General features: G+C 46.6%; 10 protein-coding genes across 10 annotated transcripts; all 10 read right to left on the minus strand.

Moving 5' to 3' along the window:
- Window positions 1-160: 160 nt before the first annotated feature.
- Window positions 161-613, minus strand: VE01_10422 (uncharacterized protein; the record flags this gene model as incomplete). Its single annotated transcript, XM_018279820.1, has 1 exon — window positions 161-613. One exon carries the CDS (start codon window positions 611-613, stop codon window positions 161-163), a length of 453 nt encoding a protein of 150 aa, XP_018125289.1.
- Window positions 614-1,008: 395 nt separating this feature from the next.
- VE01_10423 (uncharacterized protein) lies at window positions 1,009-1,569 on the minus strand (the record flags this gene model as incomplete). The annotated part of the gene is made up of 1 exon (XM_018279821.1): window positions 1,009-1,569. One exon carries the CDS (start codon window positions 1,567-1,569, stop codon window positions 1,009-1,011), a length of 561 nt encoding a protein of 186 aa, XP_018125290.1.
- A 250-nt stretch (window positions 1,570-1,819) lies between these two features.
- VE01_10424 (uncharacterized protein) lies at window positions 1,820-2,429 on the minus strand. The gene has a single exon (XM_018279822.2). The coding sequence runs from the start codon at window positions 2,225-2,227 to the stop codon at window positions 1,901-1,903; it is 327 nt and encodes a 108-aa protein (XP_018125287.1). The 5' UTR covers window positions 2,228-2,429; the 3' UTR covers window positions 1,820-1,900.
- A 1,691-nt stretch (window positions 2,430-4,120) lies between these two features.
- On the minus strand, window positions 4,121-4,543 carry VE01_10425 (uncharacterized protein; the record flags this gene model as incomplete). The annotated part of the gene is made up of 1 exon (XM_018279823.1): window positions 4,121-4,543. The coding sequence occupies one exon, from the start codon at window positions 4,541-4,543 to the stop codon at window positions 4,121-4,123; it is 423 nt and encodes a 140-aa protein (XP_018125288.1).
- Window positions 4,544-4,913: 370 nt separating this feature from the next.
- VE01_10426 (uncharacterized protein) lies at window positions 4,914-5,226 on the minus strand (the record flags this gene model as incomplete). Its single annotated transcript, XM_018279824.1, has 2 exons — window positions 4,914-4,916; window positions 4,990-5,226. 2 exons carry the CDS (start codon window positions 5,224-5,226, stop codon window positions 4,914-4,916), a joined length of 240 nt encoding a protein of 79 aa, XP_018125286.1.
- Window positions 5,227-5,701: 475 nt separating this feature from the next.
- Window positions 5,702-6,163, minus strand: VE01_10427 (uncharacterized protein; the record flags this gene model as incomplete). Its single annotated transcript, XM_018279825.1, has 1 exon — window positions 5,702-6,163. The coding sequence occupies one exon, from the start codon at window positions 6,161-6,163 to the stop codon at window positions 5,702-5,704; it is 462 nt and encodes a 153-aa protein (XP_018125277.1).
- Window positions 6,164-7,424: 1,261 nt separating this feature from the next.
- Window positions 7,425-8,033, minus strand: VE01_10428 (uncharacterized protein; the record flags this gene model as incomplete). The annotated part of the gene is made up of 1 exon (XM_018279826.1): window positions 7,425-8,033. One exon carries the CDS (start codon window positions 8,031-8,033, stop codon window positions 7,425-7,427), a length of 609 nt encoding a protein of 202 aa, XP_018125275.1.
- Window positions 8,034-8,430: 397 nt separating this feature from the next.
- On the minus strand, window positions 8,431-8,937 carry VE01_10429 (uncharacterized protein; the record flags this gene model as incomplete). The annotated part of the gene is made up of 1 exon (XM_018279827.1): window positions 8,431-8,937. The coding sequence occupies one exon, from the start codon at window positions 8,935-8,937 to the stop codon at window positions 8,431-8,433; it is 507 nt and encodes a 168-aa protein (XP_018125276.1).
- A 1,171-nt stretch (window positions 8,938-10,108) lies between these two features.
- Window positions 10,109-10,638, minus strand: VE01_10430 (uncharacterized protein; the record flags this gene model as incomplete). The annotated part of the gene is made up of 2 exons (XM_018279828.1): window positions 10,109-10,111; window positions 10,357-10,638. The coding sequence occupies 2 exons, from the start codon at window positions 10,636-10,638 to the stop codon at window positions 10,109-10,111; spliced, it is 285 nt and encodes a 94-aa protein (XP_018125266.1).
- A 1,366-nt stretch (window positions 10,639-12,004) lies between these two features.
- On the minus strand, window positions 12,005-12,817 carry VE01_10431 (uncharacterized protein). Its single transcript, XM_018279829.2, has one exon. The coding sequence runs from the start codon at window positions 12,551-12,553 to the stop codon at window positions 12,059-12,061; it is 495 nt and encodes a 164-aa protein (XP_018125265.1). The 5' UTR covers window positions 12,554-12,817; the 3' UTR covers window positions 12,005-12,058.
- Between the last annotated feature and the right edge of the window lie 62 nt (window positions 12,818-12,879).

Raw genomic sequence — 12,879 nt, forward strand, 5'->3', positions numbered from 1 at the left:
TTCACTAGTACGACGCATTTATTAAGTTTGACAGCTACTGCATTTAGTCTTATAACCTCGTACCTAGCCAGCAACTATTCCTCGTCTCCGTAATATATTATGGTTAGCCAAAAACAGGCCTCCCGTGCCCCTTAACGCCACATCATGCCTTTCCCCATCATCAACCCACCACCTGGACAGCCCATCTCAGCATTCTCATACACGCCACCCATTGTGCAGAGAACAACGAGAGGGCTATGAATATCGCCGGCATGATGAACAATACGAATGCCGCCGCACCCATCGCGCTGTATATCTCCTTGCGCTGGCGCTCCGCCTCCGTGGCCTTCTTTTGCTCCGTTGCTAGTTTGGCTTTGTTGCATGCGGACGCGAGCTCGTCACGTTCCTTCTGCAGCTCGTCCTTCTCGCGCTGTAGCTCAGCCTTTTCGCGCTCGAGCTTGGCGATTTCCCGTGCGAATTCCTGAGAGCCTTTTGAGAGCGCTGTTTCGGGCTGGTCTGGGCTGGTACTGGTTTCCTCGGTGCTGAGGGCGGGGGAGGTGGTGCGAGGGGTGGCGGGGATAGTGAAGGAGTTGTAACTGGAACTGGAGCTGCTGCTGGAGCTGGTTGGAGACATGGTCCTGCTGGGCCGCAAAGAAGCCGAGGTTGGTGGGAGGCGAAGAGACAGGGTAGTTGATATTATTTATTTGGGGGTTTGAGTGTTTGTGGTCTACTGAGATGCTACGTTGGTATTCCGGGTCGGCATTTAAGTATGAAAAAAGAGGAAGAGGGGGAAAGAAATGTATAGGGGATATAATAATGGAATGAGAATATAAGATGTGATAGACTAAATTAATTCACTAGAACGACGCTTTTATTGTAGTTTGACAGCTACTGCATTTAGTCTCATAAGCTCATACTATAGTCGGTAGGCGTTTCGCATCTTGGATCTGCTCTATGATAAGTGATAGCGGGCTAAAAACATCGTCTCTTCCGTGTCCCTGGCGCCATGCATGTCCACCTTCTTCTCGATCACCGGCTGACCGCGGCGACTCCCCAAGACACCATCCTCCAACCTATCGCCACTTCCGTCGCGACCACTGTAACTCCGAGCGATACCAACGGGATGTAAAGCAACGCAGCTGTTACGGCCTTCATCACTGCACCCTTGCTGTGAGAATATAGCTCTTTGAGGTTCTCCATCAACAATTCCAACTTCTTCTCCCATTCTTCCAGACAAGCACGTTCTTCCTTGCATTTCTCTGCGGCCTTTTTCTCCGCTGCATTCAGCGCCACCATATCGCGCTTCAGCTCCTCTATCTTCAGCTCCAGCTCGGCCTTCTTGCTCTTGAGGTCTGCGTAGTCTCGCTCCAGTTGGGAAATTTCGCCCACGATGTCTTTGGTGGCCTCGTCTAGGGCAATTGTTTTGTGGTAGAGGCTAGTGGGGGTTGCCTCATTGCCGGGAGTTGGAGAAGCGCCGCCGGGGGTGAGGAGGGTGGTGGAGTGGATGGAGCTGGAGGAGGTGGAGCGGGATGAAGTGGTGTGGCCGGTGGGTGATGGAGAACTCGGGTTTGGTGGTGGGTGTGGAGACATGGTGCTCAAATTTGTGTGTTTGTGTGGTTTGTGGTTGGTATGGCTGTAATCTAATGAACTGATATGTTGGTATTCTAGGGCGATGTCTAGGTACGTAAAAAGACAAAGAGAAAGAGGGCAATCAGAAATTGGGGACGGAAATATTGGAACAGAGTGAGAACGGAAGGTACGATGGACTAATTCTGCAGTACGACGTTTTTAATAAATTTGGCAGCTACTGCATTTAGTCTAACAATCTGGTACTATAGTCGGCTCCAGTTTCGCATCTTAGATCTTCTCAGTAACACACGATTATGGCTCCAAAAACAAATCCTTAATGCCATCTTATGCCCTAATGACCGGCCGCCGCCGCTATAGCCCAAACAAACATTCTCCAGGCCCCCACCGCCTCCACCGATATCAATGTGGAGCCCAGGGCCACTACCGGGATGGCAAGGAAGACGATCGCCGCTATGAACACGCCCTCCCATAGACGTTCCATCTCCTTGGTCCTCTTCTGCTTAACCGCCAGAGTTACCTTGTCCGTTGCGGCTGCGAACTCGTCTTTCTCGCGCTGAAACTCAGCCTTCTTGAGAAAGAAGGCCGCTTTTTCGATCGCGAGCTCCTTGGAAGCCTTGGAGAGCGCTGTTTCGCGTTGGCGAAGCTTGATTTGGGCCATCTCGTAGCTGGGGGTTGGAGAGGTATCGCGGGGGGTGAACGGGCTGGTGTTAAACCGGGTAGAGCTGGTGGAGCTGGTGGACGTGGAGCGGCAGGTGCGGCTGCTTGGACTTGGGCTTGGGGAGCGAATGAGGGTGAGGAGACATGGATGTGGTGATTTTATATGTTGGATGAGATGTTGAGATGGTGATATGGTGTTGAAACGTTCGTAGTTGGTATTCCAGATCTGTACGGGTAGTAGAGAACGAAAGGGGAGAGAAGGGAATATATATACAAAACGAAAATGGAAGGTGCGATGGGTTTGTTCTCTAGTATGATACTTTTATTAGAGTTTGACAGTTACTCCATTTGGCTAGTGGCGGACCGCCCCTTCCTTAGCAGCCATGTCCGTGTGTATCGCACTTTCCATTCGTCGCCCCTTTCCTGTCACAATCATCTCCATACGCCATCGCCCCATCAATTAATAATTAATTTCTGGGTTTTCCACTGGTAGGTTTGGGTCGGAGTGTGGCGGAGGAGGCGGTTGCGCCATGGTGGCAGGGTTGTGTTGAATTGGCGAATTGGTATTTTCAGGGGGTGTGTAGATGGATAGTGAGAGAATCGAAGCAGCGAGAGCAATAGAGAGGGTTGTAGAAATGGAATGGTGGCGTGAAATGGACTGATTTCATGATATTATTAATATTTGATTATACTGCGCCTAGTCTCAAACCCTCACGCCACATAGAACTCCCCAAACGTCCGGCCATCTCGAATTATCCGCGATGCAACAAGCTGTCTTCCTCGTCACCACCGCCACAAATCAACAACAAGTCGTGGACCGCATCGCCGCAGCTGCAGCCACAGTCCCAGTCCATACCGCCGTCAAGAACCAAACTAGACAGCCCAGCAGAAACTCACTCGCGGCTTATTACCCCACTTCTTCCCCATCTCCTTCCCCCTCTCATTTTCCAACTTCCTAATTTCCTTCTCAATCTTCTTCATCTCCTTCTTGCTCTCTTTCTCCCTCTTGTCGCCCTTTTTTTCTCTATCTTCTTCTCCTCGTCTATCTCCTCGTTGAGCTCCCTCTCCTTTCGGATGCGATTAATCTCATGCACAGATAGATTGCTTTTATATATGAGCTCCTCGCTCTCTAACTGCATTTCGAGACGGCGGAGATTGAGTTGGGTGGAGATTGAAATGGTGGTTCGAGGTTCAGATTCCATGATGACAATGATTTTGTGTTGTTTAATGAGTTTCTGGGTTGCTGGTTCGATATTCTCGAGCGTTATATAGATATGAAGGTAAACAGGTCGTGGGTGAAAGTAATGTAAAGGGATGACACGGGCTTATTTGTAGTACGAATCTTTCATTAGCAACTTTATTTAGTCGCAAAACCTCACACCATGAAGAAATAGGCCGCCAAGTATCGTACCAGAGCGATGGGGGCCGACTAGCAGTCCTTCTATACCCCCCAAGAATCCAAAGACCACACCGTTGATTAGGTTGTGGGTTTGATGGCTGGGATGATGGTTTAAATGGTTCAGAAATCATTATGGGGAGTTGTGCGTTGTAGGTAACAAAAGAATTGCTTGATAGGTTGATCTGTTGGTATTATATAGTAGCACCTAGACAATGAAAATAAAATGGAGGGTTGCAAAGGTAATTTGACAATGAAAACCGAATTGGGGGTGATGACATGTGAGAAAATGGGCTGATATTCCTACACAACACTCTCACTGCTACTTTAAATCTTAAAATCTCGTAGTCAGGTTACTCATTCCCTATGAGCGACCTAGACTGTACATCCTCTCTAATAAACTAGATAACATTCTTCATAAACCAGATCAACACTATGACCAAAACACTGTGAAGGAAAATAACCACGAAAAGAGCAGCAATATCAATATCCCCTCGCCTATACCCATCGCAACTTCCATGCCCGCAATTTCTCCATCAGTTGGGGCCTCGTCCTCGGCGTCTGGTTTCCGAACTCAGACTTAAGGTCAGTTGAAAACTTCTGGTACTTGAGTTCGAGATCGTCTCTTCGCCGCTCGGCTTCGAGGGCCATTTTTCGCTGCATAATCTCAAAATCAGTCTTCTGTTTCTCTCGCTTGGCCTCAATATCTGCCTTGCGGCGCTCATATTTCATCTCCGCTTTATCGAGATTATGCTTGGCTCTGTAGAACTTGCACTTTAGTAGGGCCTCCTTGCTCTTGGACTTCAGCTCGGTTTTCTCAAGATCCAACTCGCGGTTGCGTAGGTTGATTTGGGCGTCATTAAGTGATGGCGGGGTTATAGGGGAGCTGGAGGTACCAGGAGTGTGGGTGTAAGGGGCCATTGTGGTGGTGATCGTGTATTTGTAGTTTGTAGTTTAGTAATTTAGTGAGGTTGTTGGTCGGTCTGTTGTTATATTCTGCGGTATCTAGATGGGAAGACGAGAAATGGGGCAAGGGCAGATATAAGAAAATAATGAAATCGAAAATGAGCTAATATTTAGCACACCGCGTTATTAAGTTTAGTCACTATTGCGCTTAGTCTTAAAACCACACGCTATGAGAAACTACGTTTTTACAAAGAATCCATAGATTTTCCATTTCTAAAAAAAACTCAGTTACAACCAACAATCCAACATTCCATCATACCTATTGGAATAGTCATCACCATTGCGAAAGCCACGAAAAGAAGAACAATTGCGGAAAAAGCTAAAATCACTAGTATTATCACACCCACGACATTCCCTATATCACTCCACTTCCAACCCTTGGATAGACTGTGCTGTGGTACACTATGCGTGTGTGTATGGTCGGTGGCTTTGTGCTTCGTCTCAAGCTGGACCTTCTTACGTCCAATCTCAATATCTATCTTCTCCTTCTGTAGCCTGAGATCAAACTCCTGTTTGTATTGTTTAAGCTCGAGTTCGGCTTTCTCGGCCTTGAACTTGATCTCTGCTTTTTCTAGCTCCATCTCGTGGTAGCGGAGGGTTATTTGGTGGTCTCGTTTCGAGCATTCACAAGAAGACATGGAGGGCGCGCCAGAAATAGTTTCCGAGCTGGTAGAACTATTGTAGTCGGTGTATATGCTGGAGCTGCTAAGGCTGGCGGTAATGTTTCCTAAGGCGTTGCTATGAGATGAGGGTTGTTCCTAGGATGTTGGGTTTGGTGATGGGTGAAATGGGTTTGTTAAAGGGCGAGGACTCATAGTAGTAGATACTATGTTCGCAGTGTAATGTGTTAAAGGATTTATATGTCAATCTATGAGTATTATAGAGTGGTATGTTATTAGTGTGAGAAGAATATTAGGAATATATGAGACAGGAGGAAGTAAGCTAGTCATTAGCCGGCTTATTAAAGTTTAGCTAATGAAGCACTTAGTCTCAAAATACTCACGCCATTATAAAGGCAGACATATGGCAAATCAAATCTAATTCATCTTTCATTTTCCCTTCTAGGCAACTCACTTAGCCTACTCATTAGCTCCCACCAGTTCAATACGGCATCTACTTAGGCGCAGCTGCAGCCGACAGCGCCTTGCTCACCATAAAGAGCACAGCGAGCATAAAACACCCTATGCCTCCTATCAATTGACCCGCACCATCCGAAATCCCCTCATTGTGTACCTTGAGCTCACGCTCGCTTTTATGATAGATGCCCTCTGACCGGATCTTCTGGGGCCTGTGCTCGAGCTCGGCCTTATTAAAGCTGGACCGGAGCTGAAATATCTGAAGCTTGTGGTCAAGCTCTGCCTTTCCGAGAGCCATCTCCTTGCAGCGAAGCATGATTTTGGATCTGTCATTTTTATTTTCTGAGTTAGAGAGGCGAGTCTTGTGATTGGGCCCAGAGACACTAGAGCTGTTGGAGTCCGTGGTACTACTAGGACTTCTAGGCTGTGGATCAGCGGCATAACCGATAGGAGATTGGCTTGATAGGCGGTGCGAGGTTGTTAAGGGTTGATCAGCCATGGTGGTGGGTATTCCTTCTGTAACTCAGTAAGCTAATGGGTTGAGTGTTTAAAATCGTATGCGAAGAGGCCGATAAGGCGAGTGTATGATATGAGAAACGCGGAATGGGGCTAATTTTAGCCTACTTACTAAAGTTTGACAGCTCATTGTCAAGCCATGCAAGTCACGCACATCTGTCATCGAACATCCTGTTCATCAGGCCTCACAAAACAACTCTCTAGTTCCATAATTAACATAAAGCCGTCCTATGCAAAATCCTTTAACGTTTCCACCAATAGATAATTGCGAACACCACAATGAGTGCAGCAAGGACAACGCTAGCACTTTCCTCGCGCTCTTTTTTTTCCCTCGCTGTCTGGATTTCCTGCTTTCGTATCTGGAGACTAAGTTCGTCATTCTGTAGCCGGTATATTCCCGACGAAGGCGGATCCCATCGTGTGTGAGACCGTATGGAGGCGATGTCCTCGGTGTTTGAAGGGCTGCTGCTGAGTGGACTGGTGACAACTGTAGCGTAGACTTGTTCGTACTTCTAGGAGTACTCATGGTGAATAGTCAGAAGATTTAGCAAGTTGCAATTCCGTATGGAGTTTTGGAATGTTGCAGTTTTTCGTTTCTTGTTGCTAGAGGGAAGCGGGGTAGAATAAGGAAGTGAGAGAAAGCAACAGAAACAAAATGGGGATGTGGCGTTAAATTCTCATTGGTTTATTAGCATTTGACAGTTGTATTATCTTACACTGCCAACCTATAGTAGTATTTCCTATTTTAATAGGAAATTATCTGATCTTTGCGCTTTTATTGAAGCGTGACCACTGCCGCACTTGGTCTCAAAACCTCATGCCACGAAGAAATTATATACGTTGCTCATTCCTTCCAAACTTATTTACGCCCGGGCCCAATAATCTATCATTCTATCCACCGGAATAGTTATGACGAGCAATATTGGGAAGTCGCACTAAATTCTCACTCGTTCATCAAAACATTTTGGCAGAGCGCAACTCCAAATTTCGAGCTATATACACCACGACATTAAAATGTAAATCCACACCCACATGCGCGTATAGCCATTTATTTGTCTAGCAGCAGTTACGTTCATTCAGTCTTACAATGTCAAGCTATAATAGTATTTCCTTTTATACACTCCGCTTTATCAAACTCCCATTGAAATCAAACCCCATCACATGAATCGAATTTACCCCATCTATATAATCAAGACCTCAACCAATCCAAGGAGGTCTATTAACGGAATTTACCTCTTCTACCTTTACGTTACCGACATCATCCAGAGTGCAAGCGAAACAAAGGCAGCTAATATTGTGGCGTCGGTATTCCCCGACAGGGCCGCACGACTGTATCTCACGTCTTTTCCTGGGTAGGGATGTATAGTCTCTTTCACGTTCTCTCGCAAGGGCACATCAGGGCGCCTCTTATCCCCATTTCCTTTCTCGTTCTCATTCAATGGTGTATATGAGTGCGCCCCATCCTCCTTTGTCTTCGTTCTCATATCGTCCTTTGCCTTCTCCCATTTTCGTTTCATATCAGCTTTTTTCGTCGCCCATTTCCGTTTGATGTCCCCCTTTTTTGTCTTCCATTTCCATTCCCCGTCTTCCTTGCAAATCTCGCGTTTTGGTGTCAGGAGATTCAGCTCTTCTGTTTCCTTTATGTGACGTTCACACTGACAGTTGAGCTTTTCGTCGTCGTATGTAGACTGTCTTGGGTTGATGCCGGGCTTGTCCTTTTCCAGTGCGGTATGTTTGCACTGAAGGGTGGCCCCATCGTATTGGAGGCACGACGAGGGTGTCTGTGCTGTGGCGGGTGTGGAGTATGGGGGAGGTGGAGACTGTGGTCCAGATTCGGGTTTGCTTTGAGACATGGCAATAGTGATGGGTTTGCCGTTTAAGCGGCGTTTATAGCACTTTGAGTGTGGTTGTTTTTGAGATTGTGTATTGAGATTGCGTATGGAGACAAAAGTAAGGGAAAGGAAGAAAGGGAACGCGAGAGAACAGCAAGGGATAGAGCGAAAAGGCGACGAAAGTGAAACTACAAAGGGGCCAATCTTAAGTATATTGTCAAAACTTGGCCATTGTAATTAATATTATCATATCAGACCATGCATCATGAGATTCAATCGTACATCTCGTTTGCCAAACTCCCACTAAGAAAAATTCCACTAGAAGAGTCCAGTTAAATCCAGTTAAATCCTGCCTACGTCAAAGTTTGCCTCAACCAATCCAAGATGATCGAATGATAGTATGACCCACGATCCACGACTAAATAAACAGTATTTTGAAGGTAACGACAACCACAAATCCCATTAACAGCCATACACCCGTCTCTAGTTTATCTGCCAGTCGTTTCCGGCACGCAAGTCCAAGCTCCGCACGCTCAAGGTCAACCTGTGATCGTCGGACAGCAATATTCTTGTAGATTTCCTTGGTTGATGGCTGATTTTCAGTCTGGGTAGTTGATGGGTTGACAGTAGTGGGCTGTGGTGACTGCGGTGTTGGATGTAGTGGACGCTGTGATGTGGTTTGCGGCAGTATAGTCTCCGCTGTAGTCTGCGGTGCAGTCGGTGGTGCGGTCCGTGGTACAAATGGCGGGATATGCTGCGGTACAAACACAAATCTATAATCCCCTGTGGGCTGTAGTGTGGGAGGAGGTGTAGACACGGGTGTATTCTCAGGTGTAGACTGCGGTGTAAGCATCGGTGTGGATGCCAGAGACGACTCAGGCATGGACTCCGGTGATGGTTCAAATGGGCTTCGGTAGACGGCCATGGCGGAGAGTTTGAAGCGCTGTCAATTTTTGTGAAGCAAAGGAGATTTGAGGTATTGTATGAGCGATATCACAGAAGAGACGGGAAGGACGAGGTGAAGAAAGATGAAGAGGAAGGGTAATGAAATGGGAATGTGGAAAGAGTCTTATTTCTAATACCAGAAAGCCTCAGAGTATCAGACCATGAACAGGGCATATAATTTATAGTTCTTACCCCATGCACTTTCAAATCAAAATCTCCCAAACAACCCCTGCCTATTCATTGATACAAATATTAAGCCCTTGTCCCAAAAACCGTGTTGCCCACCCAGGCCACAAATATCATGAAAAGGACCCCGCTAAAACTAAATAAGGACAAAACTAACACACGAACAATACTATTTTCGATTATGCGCGCCCATCCTGTTCTTGGGGGAGCCTCGTTCTGGTCGAGCTGTAGTTGTACTTGTTGGAGCTGGATCTCTTCTGGTGTAGGGGCTAGTCTAATGGTTCCTGCTGTATGGGGTGTTGCTGGCTGGGTGGCTGTGGAGTTTGCTGACTCGTTTGTTCTTTGAGGGGTTGACATGTCTTCCATATATGGCCTAGGTTTGCCTCATGCAGTGGAATAAGAGTGGTGTGAAGAGAATTGAAGGCGGGAGTGGGCTCATTTCTCAGGTCTTCAATAATTTAGTAGCTTCGTTTTAGTCTCAATAAGCAATAAGTCACACCATATGAATGGTGGTCAAAAAAATTGTATTATGGTCTATGAAGCACAAACTAAAAGAAGTTGGTTCAATCCTCGTGTGCTTTCGAACCCCCTGGTCTGATCATGTCGAAATAGAACCCCACGGCTCCTAGCGTGACTAAAGTAAGAACGAACAGGCACGCTAATCCCACAGTACAGAGCGTCAAACGGTTCCGCCAAGGCTGGTCTCGGGGCGTGCGCTCAGCTTTCTCGAGGTCAAGTTCCCTGTTGCGAAGATCGATCGGCTCATGTGGGTAGTTTATCTCGTCTTGTGTAGGGGCGGGTTCACATGGCATGTAGTCCGACTGTGGATCGGCGCTCCTTGACCATTTGGAGGAAGCCATGGTGAAAAGGCGCATGATTAGAGGGCTCTGTATTGTTCTGTGAAAACGACTATGAGAGGGAGAACGTCGAGAAAGGGCAGGTAGTAAGCTTAGTGTATTGTGCTTTCACTAAATTAGCAACTTGTTTTAGTCCGGGTCCAAATAAGTCACACCATGTGAACAGCTTTCAATTGTTTATATACTTTAGGTAATTAAAATATAAAAACTCGATGCGTCATTTATGTTCGGCCTGAGACAGTGTTCGGCACAGATCGTAGATGACCCGACCCGATCCGGATCATGATCCGGATCACGATCCGCCGAACACTGGCCTGAGAAGTCCTTTTTGTACTCAAATCATTATAACAACATACGCCGATGACCCCAAATATAAAGGCAACAGACAGCGTCATCGTGCCCAAGACAGCGACATGACTAATATCCCACCAACGCTGCTCTCGAAATTGACGCTCGGCTTTCGCAAGCTCGATTTCCTGGTGTCGAAGATAGATCTGCGTCTGTCGATAGTGCATCTCATTGTACGTGAGATCACGTTCAGCGTGCTTTACTAGTTGGATAGTCGTACATTGAGACTGTGGAGGGTCGTCAGGGACTGGCTGCGGGGGTGTTTTATGGGTGCTTTTGGAGGGAGCCATGGTGAAGGTGTTGGTGAGCAGAAGGTCTAGAATACTTCGTTTAGGAGATAAAGATAGGGTAAACAAAAGAGACAATATAACAGGTGCAAGGAGGAGATACTGGGGAGATAGGAGAGGAGTATATGGGCTGATACCATCCACCCAAGCTAGCCTAGCCTCGAACCCTTACGCCATATGTATCGAGGGTGGATGGGGAATGCTGCGTGCTTTTAAGAGTACACTTTCAGGGTTTGCTTGTTCTAGCATTGTGGCTAACCTAGATAGAGGAACTTGAGACCCTCTAGAGTAATTCTGATATAGTAATCTATATTTTTGATGCGGTGTCCGCGTATATATGTATAGCTTTATAAACCATATAGAAGCCCATGTGGACTAACCACTCTTATGGCAAGACTTAGTGCGGTTTACTACCACATAAACGATCAAATCCCACGCCAAAACTGCGCCCACAACGATGGCGGTGACACCAGCTAAACATAACAGAAGCGTTCCGAAGAACTTGAAAATATTTTCGGGTGTTATGCAAGCGATAATCTGTTTGAATGGGATGCGATTGCAATGTTTTTTGACTGAGATGCGATTGCAGATCCCCTCATACCAGCTTAAAGAAGGCCTCACGGGCTGGATCAGGCCATTCTCTACATCGATCTCGAGCTGCTCCTGTAAATTTTCCCGTCTGAGTGCATCGTTACTCCCGGACCCAACATTATCGACCATTCGTAGGGACGAGTATTTTGGTGGGGGTGTAGTGGTTTTGTTTGTTGTTTCCGAACCGCAGGATTCCCAGTCTTCCTCTGCCGTTGGTTGGTGCCAGTTGGAGGATGACATGGAGTTTGGTGGATGAGCTTGGTTATGAGGAGAGCTTCAAGTGAGAGATTTGAATGACTTGTCAGGTAGGAGAAGGTTTAAGTGGTGCTAGGTGCTGGGTGCTTCCATTGAGGAAGGGCAGTCGAGTCAAGGAAGGAGAAGAAAGAAAGGAGAGAGCACAAATATGCAAACCAGAATATTATCATCGTTCGACGTTTACAGCATATGTTTAGAGCCGAAACTATGTTCTACGATTATATCATTAGATAGGTCGTAGTCGGCTGGTACCTGCTAGTTATCTGTCAATCTGTGGAAGTGCGACATTACGCCGCTCTCCCCCTAGCTTTGAACTAATGTACCAAACGCCCGCTTGCCCGCATCTTTGTGTGAACTTCAAAGGCAGCATCTTCACAATACCAATGTGTTGTATCCCGAAAACTTCAAGCCGCTTGTACCTAGGATGGACAGTAAATGGTGTAGGCTTCATTTATGTGTGGTCTAGGAGTGAAATTTCAGGACTTGATTGTTATAGTATTGTAGCTACTCTAGATAGATTCTCATTGCGTTGGTTGTGCAAACATGGCAATATACAACAATGGATACCCTAAGTTCTCTAATCATTAATTCTCTGGCGGCTTTTTATCATCATAACTATACCATTCCACAAAAGCATTCCTAGCATAATAGCGAGACTAAGGGCAACGACAAATAGGATGATTATTCCGAAGCTCTTGCAAATATTTTCAAGTGTGAGCACCCTGCCAATTTTATGGATCCAGTTTTCACGAGGCTTTTTGAACATGCTCCAGCCGCTTTCGAGATCAATCTCGCGCTGTCGCCGTACCATATTCCCTCGGAGTTCGTAGCTGCTCCCGGTCTCGATATCCGCTGCTGTTTGAACGGAGGAGTATTCTGGAGGGGCTGTAGTGGGCTCTAAGTCTTCGTTTGGTGTTTCTGAGAGCTGGTCAGAGGACCCCGAATCATCATTTTGTGTTTCTGCGAGCTGATCGGAGGATTCTGCGCCTTCGTCTGTTGTTGCCATGAGCTGGTCAGAGGATTCCCAGTCTTGCTCCACCGTCGCCAAAGAAGGCCACTTAGAGGATGGCATTTTGTTCGATGAAATAAGCTCGGCTGTTGAAAATGGATTCAAGTAAGAGCTTTGGGTGGCGTGGCTGGTGAGATGAGAACATTCGGGTGGTGCTGGGGTACTCTCGCTGAGGGTAGACAGCGAAGTAGATTATGGGTAGAGAAAAAATAAAGGACAAAAACGGGCACCATTGCAGGCCAATATTACCATCGTTTGATGCATACATAATGTGTTTAGCGTTGAAATTATATTTTTTATCACTTTATCATCTCATGACTTGATAGATCATCGTTGGTCGGCTGTCAAAGATAAGGAACTAAGACGCTAGTTTGAACCAGCACCACTCG

Source organism: Pseudogymnoascus verrucosus (assembly GCF_001662655.1).
Source record: "Pseudogymnoascus verrucosus strain UAMH 10579 unplaced genomic scaffold scaffold_82, whole genome shotgun sequence".
NCBI lineage: Eukaryota > Fungi > Ascomycota > Leotiomycetes > Thelebolales > Thelebolaceae > Pseudogymnoascus > Pseudogymnoascus verrucosus.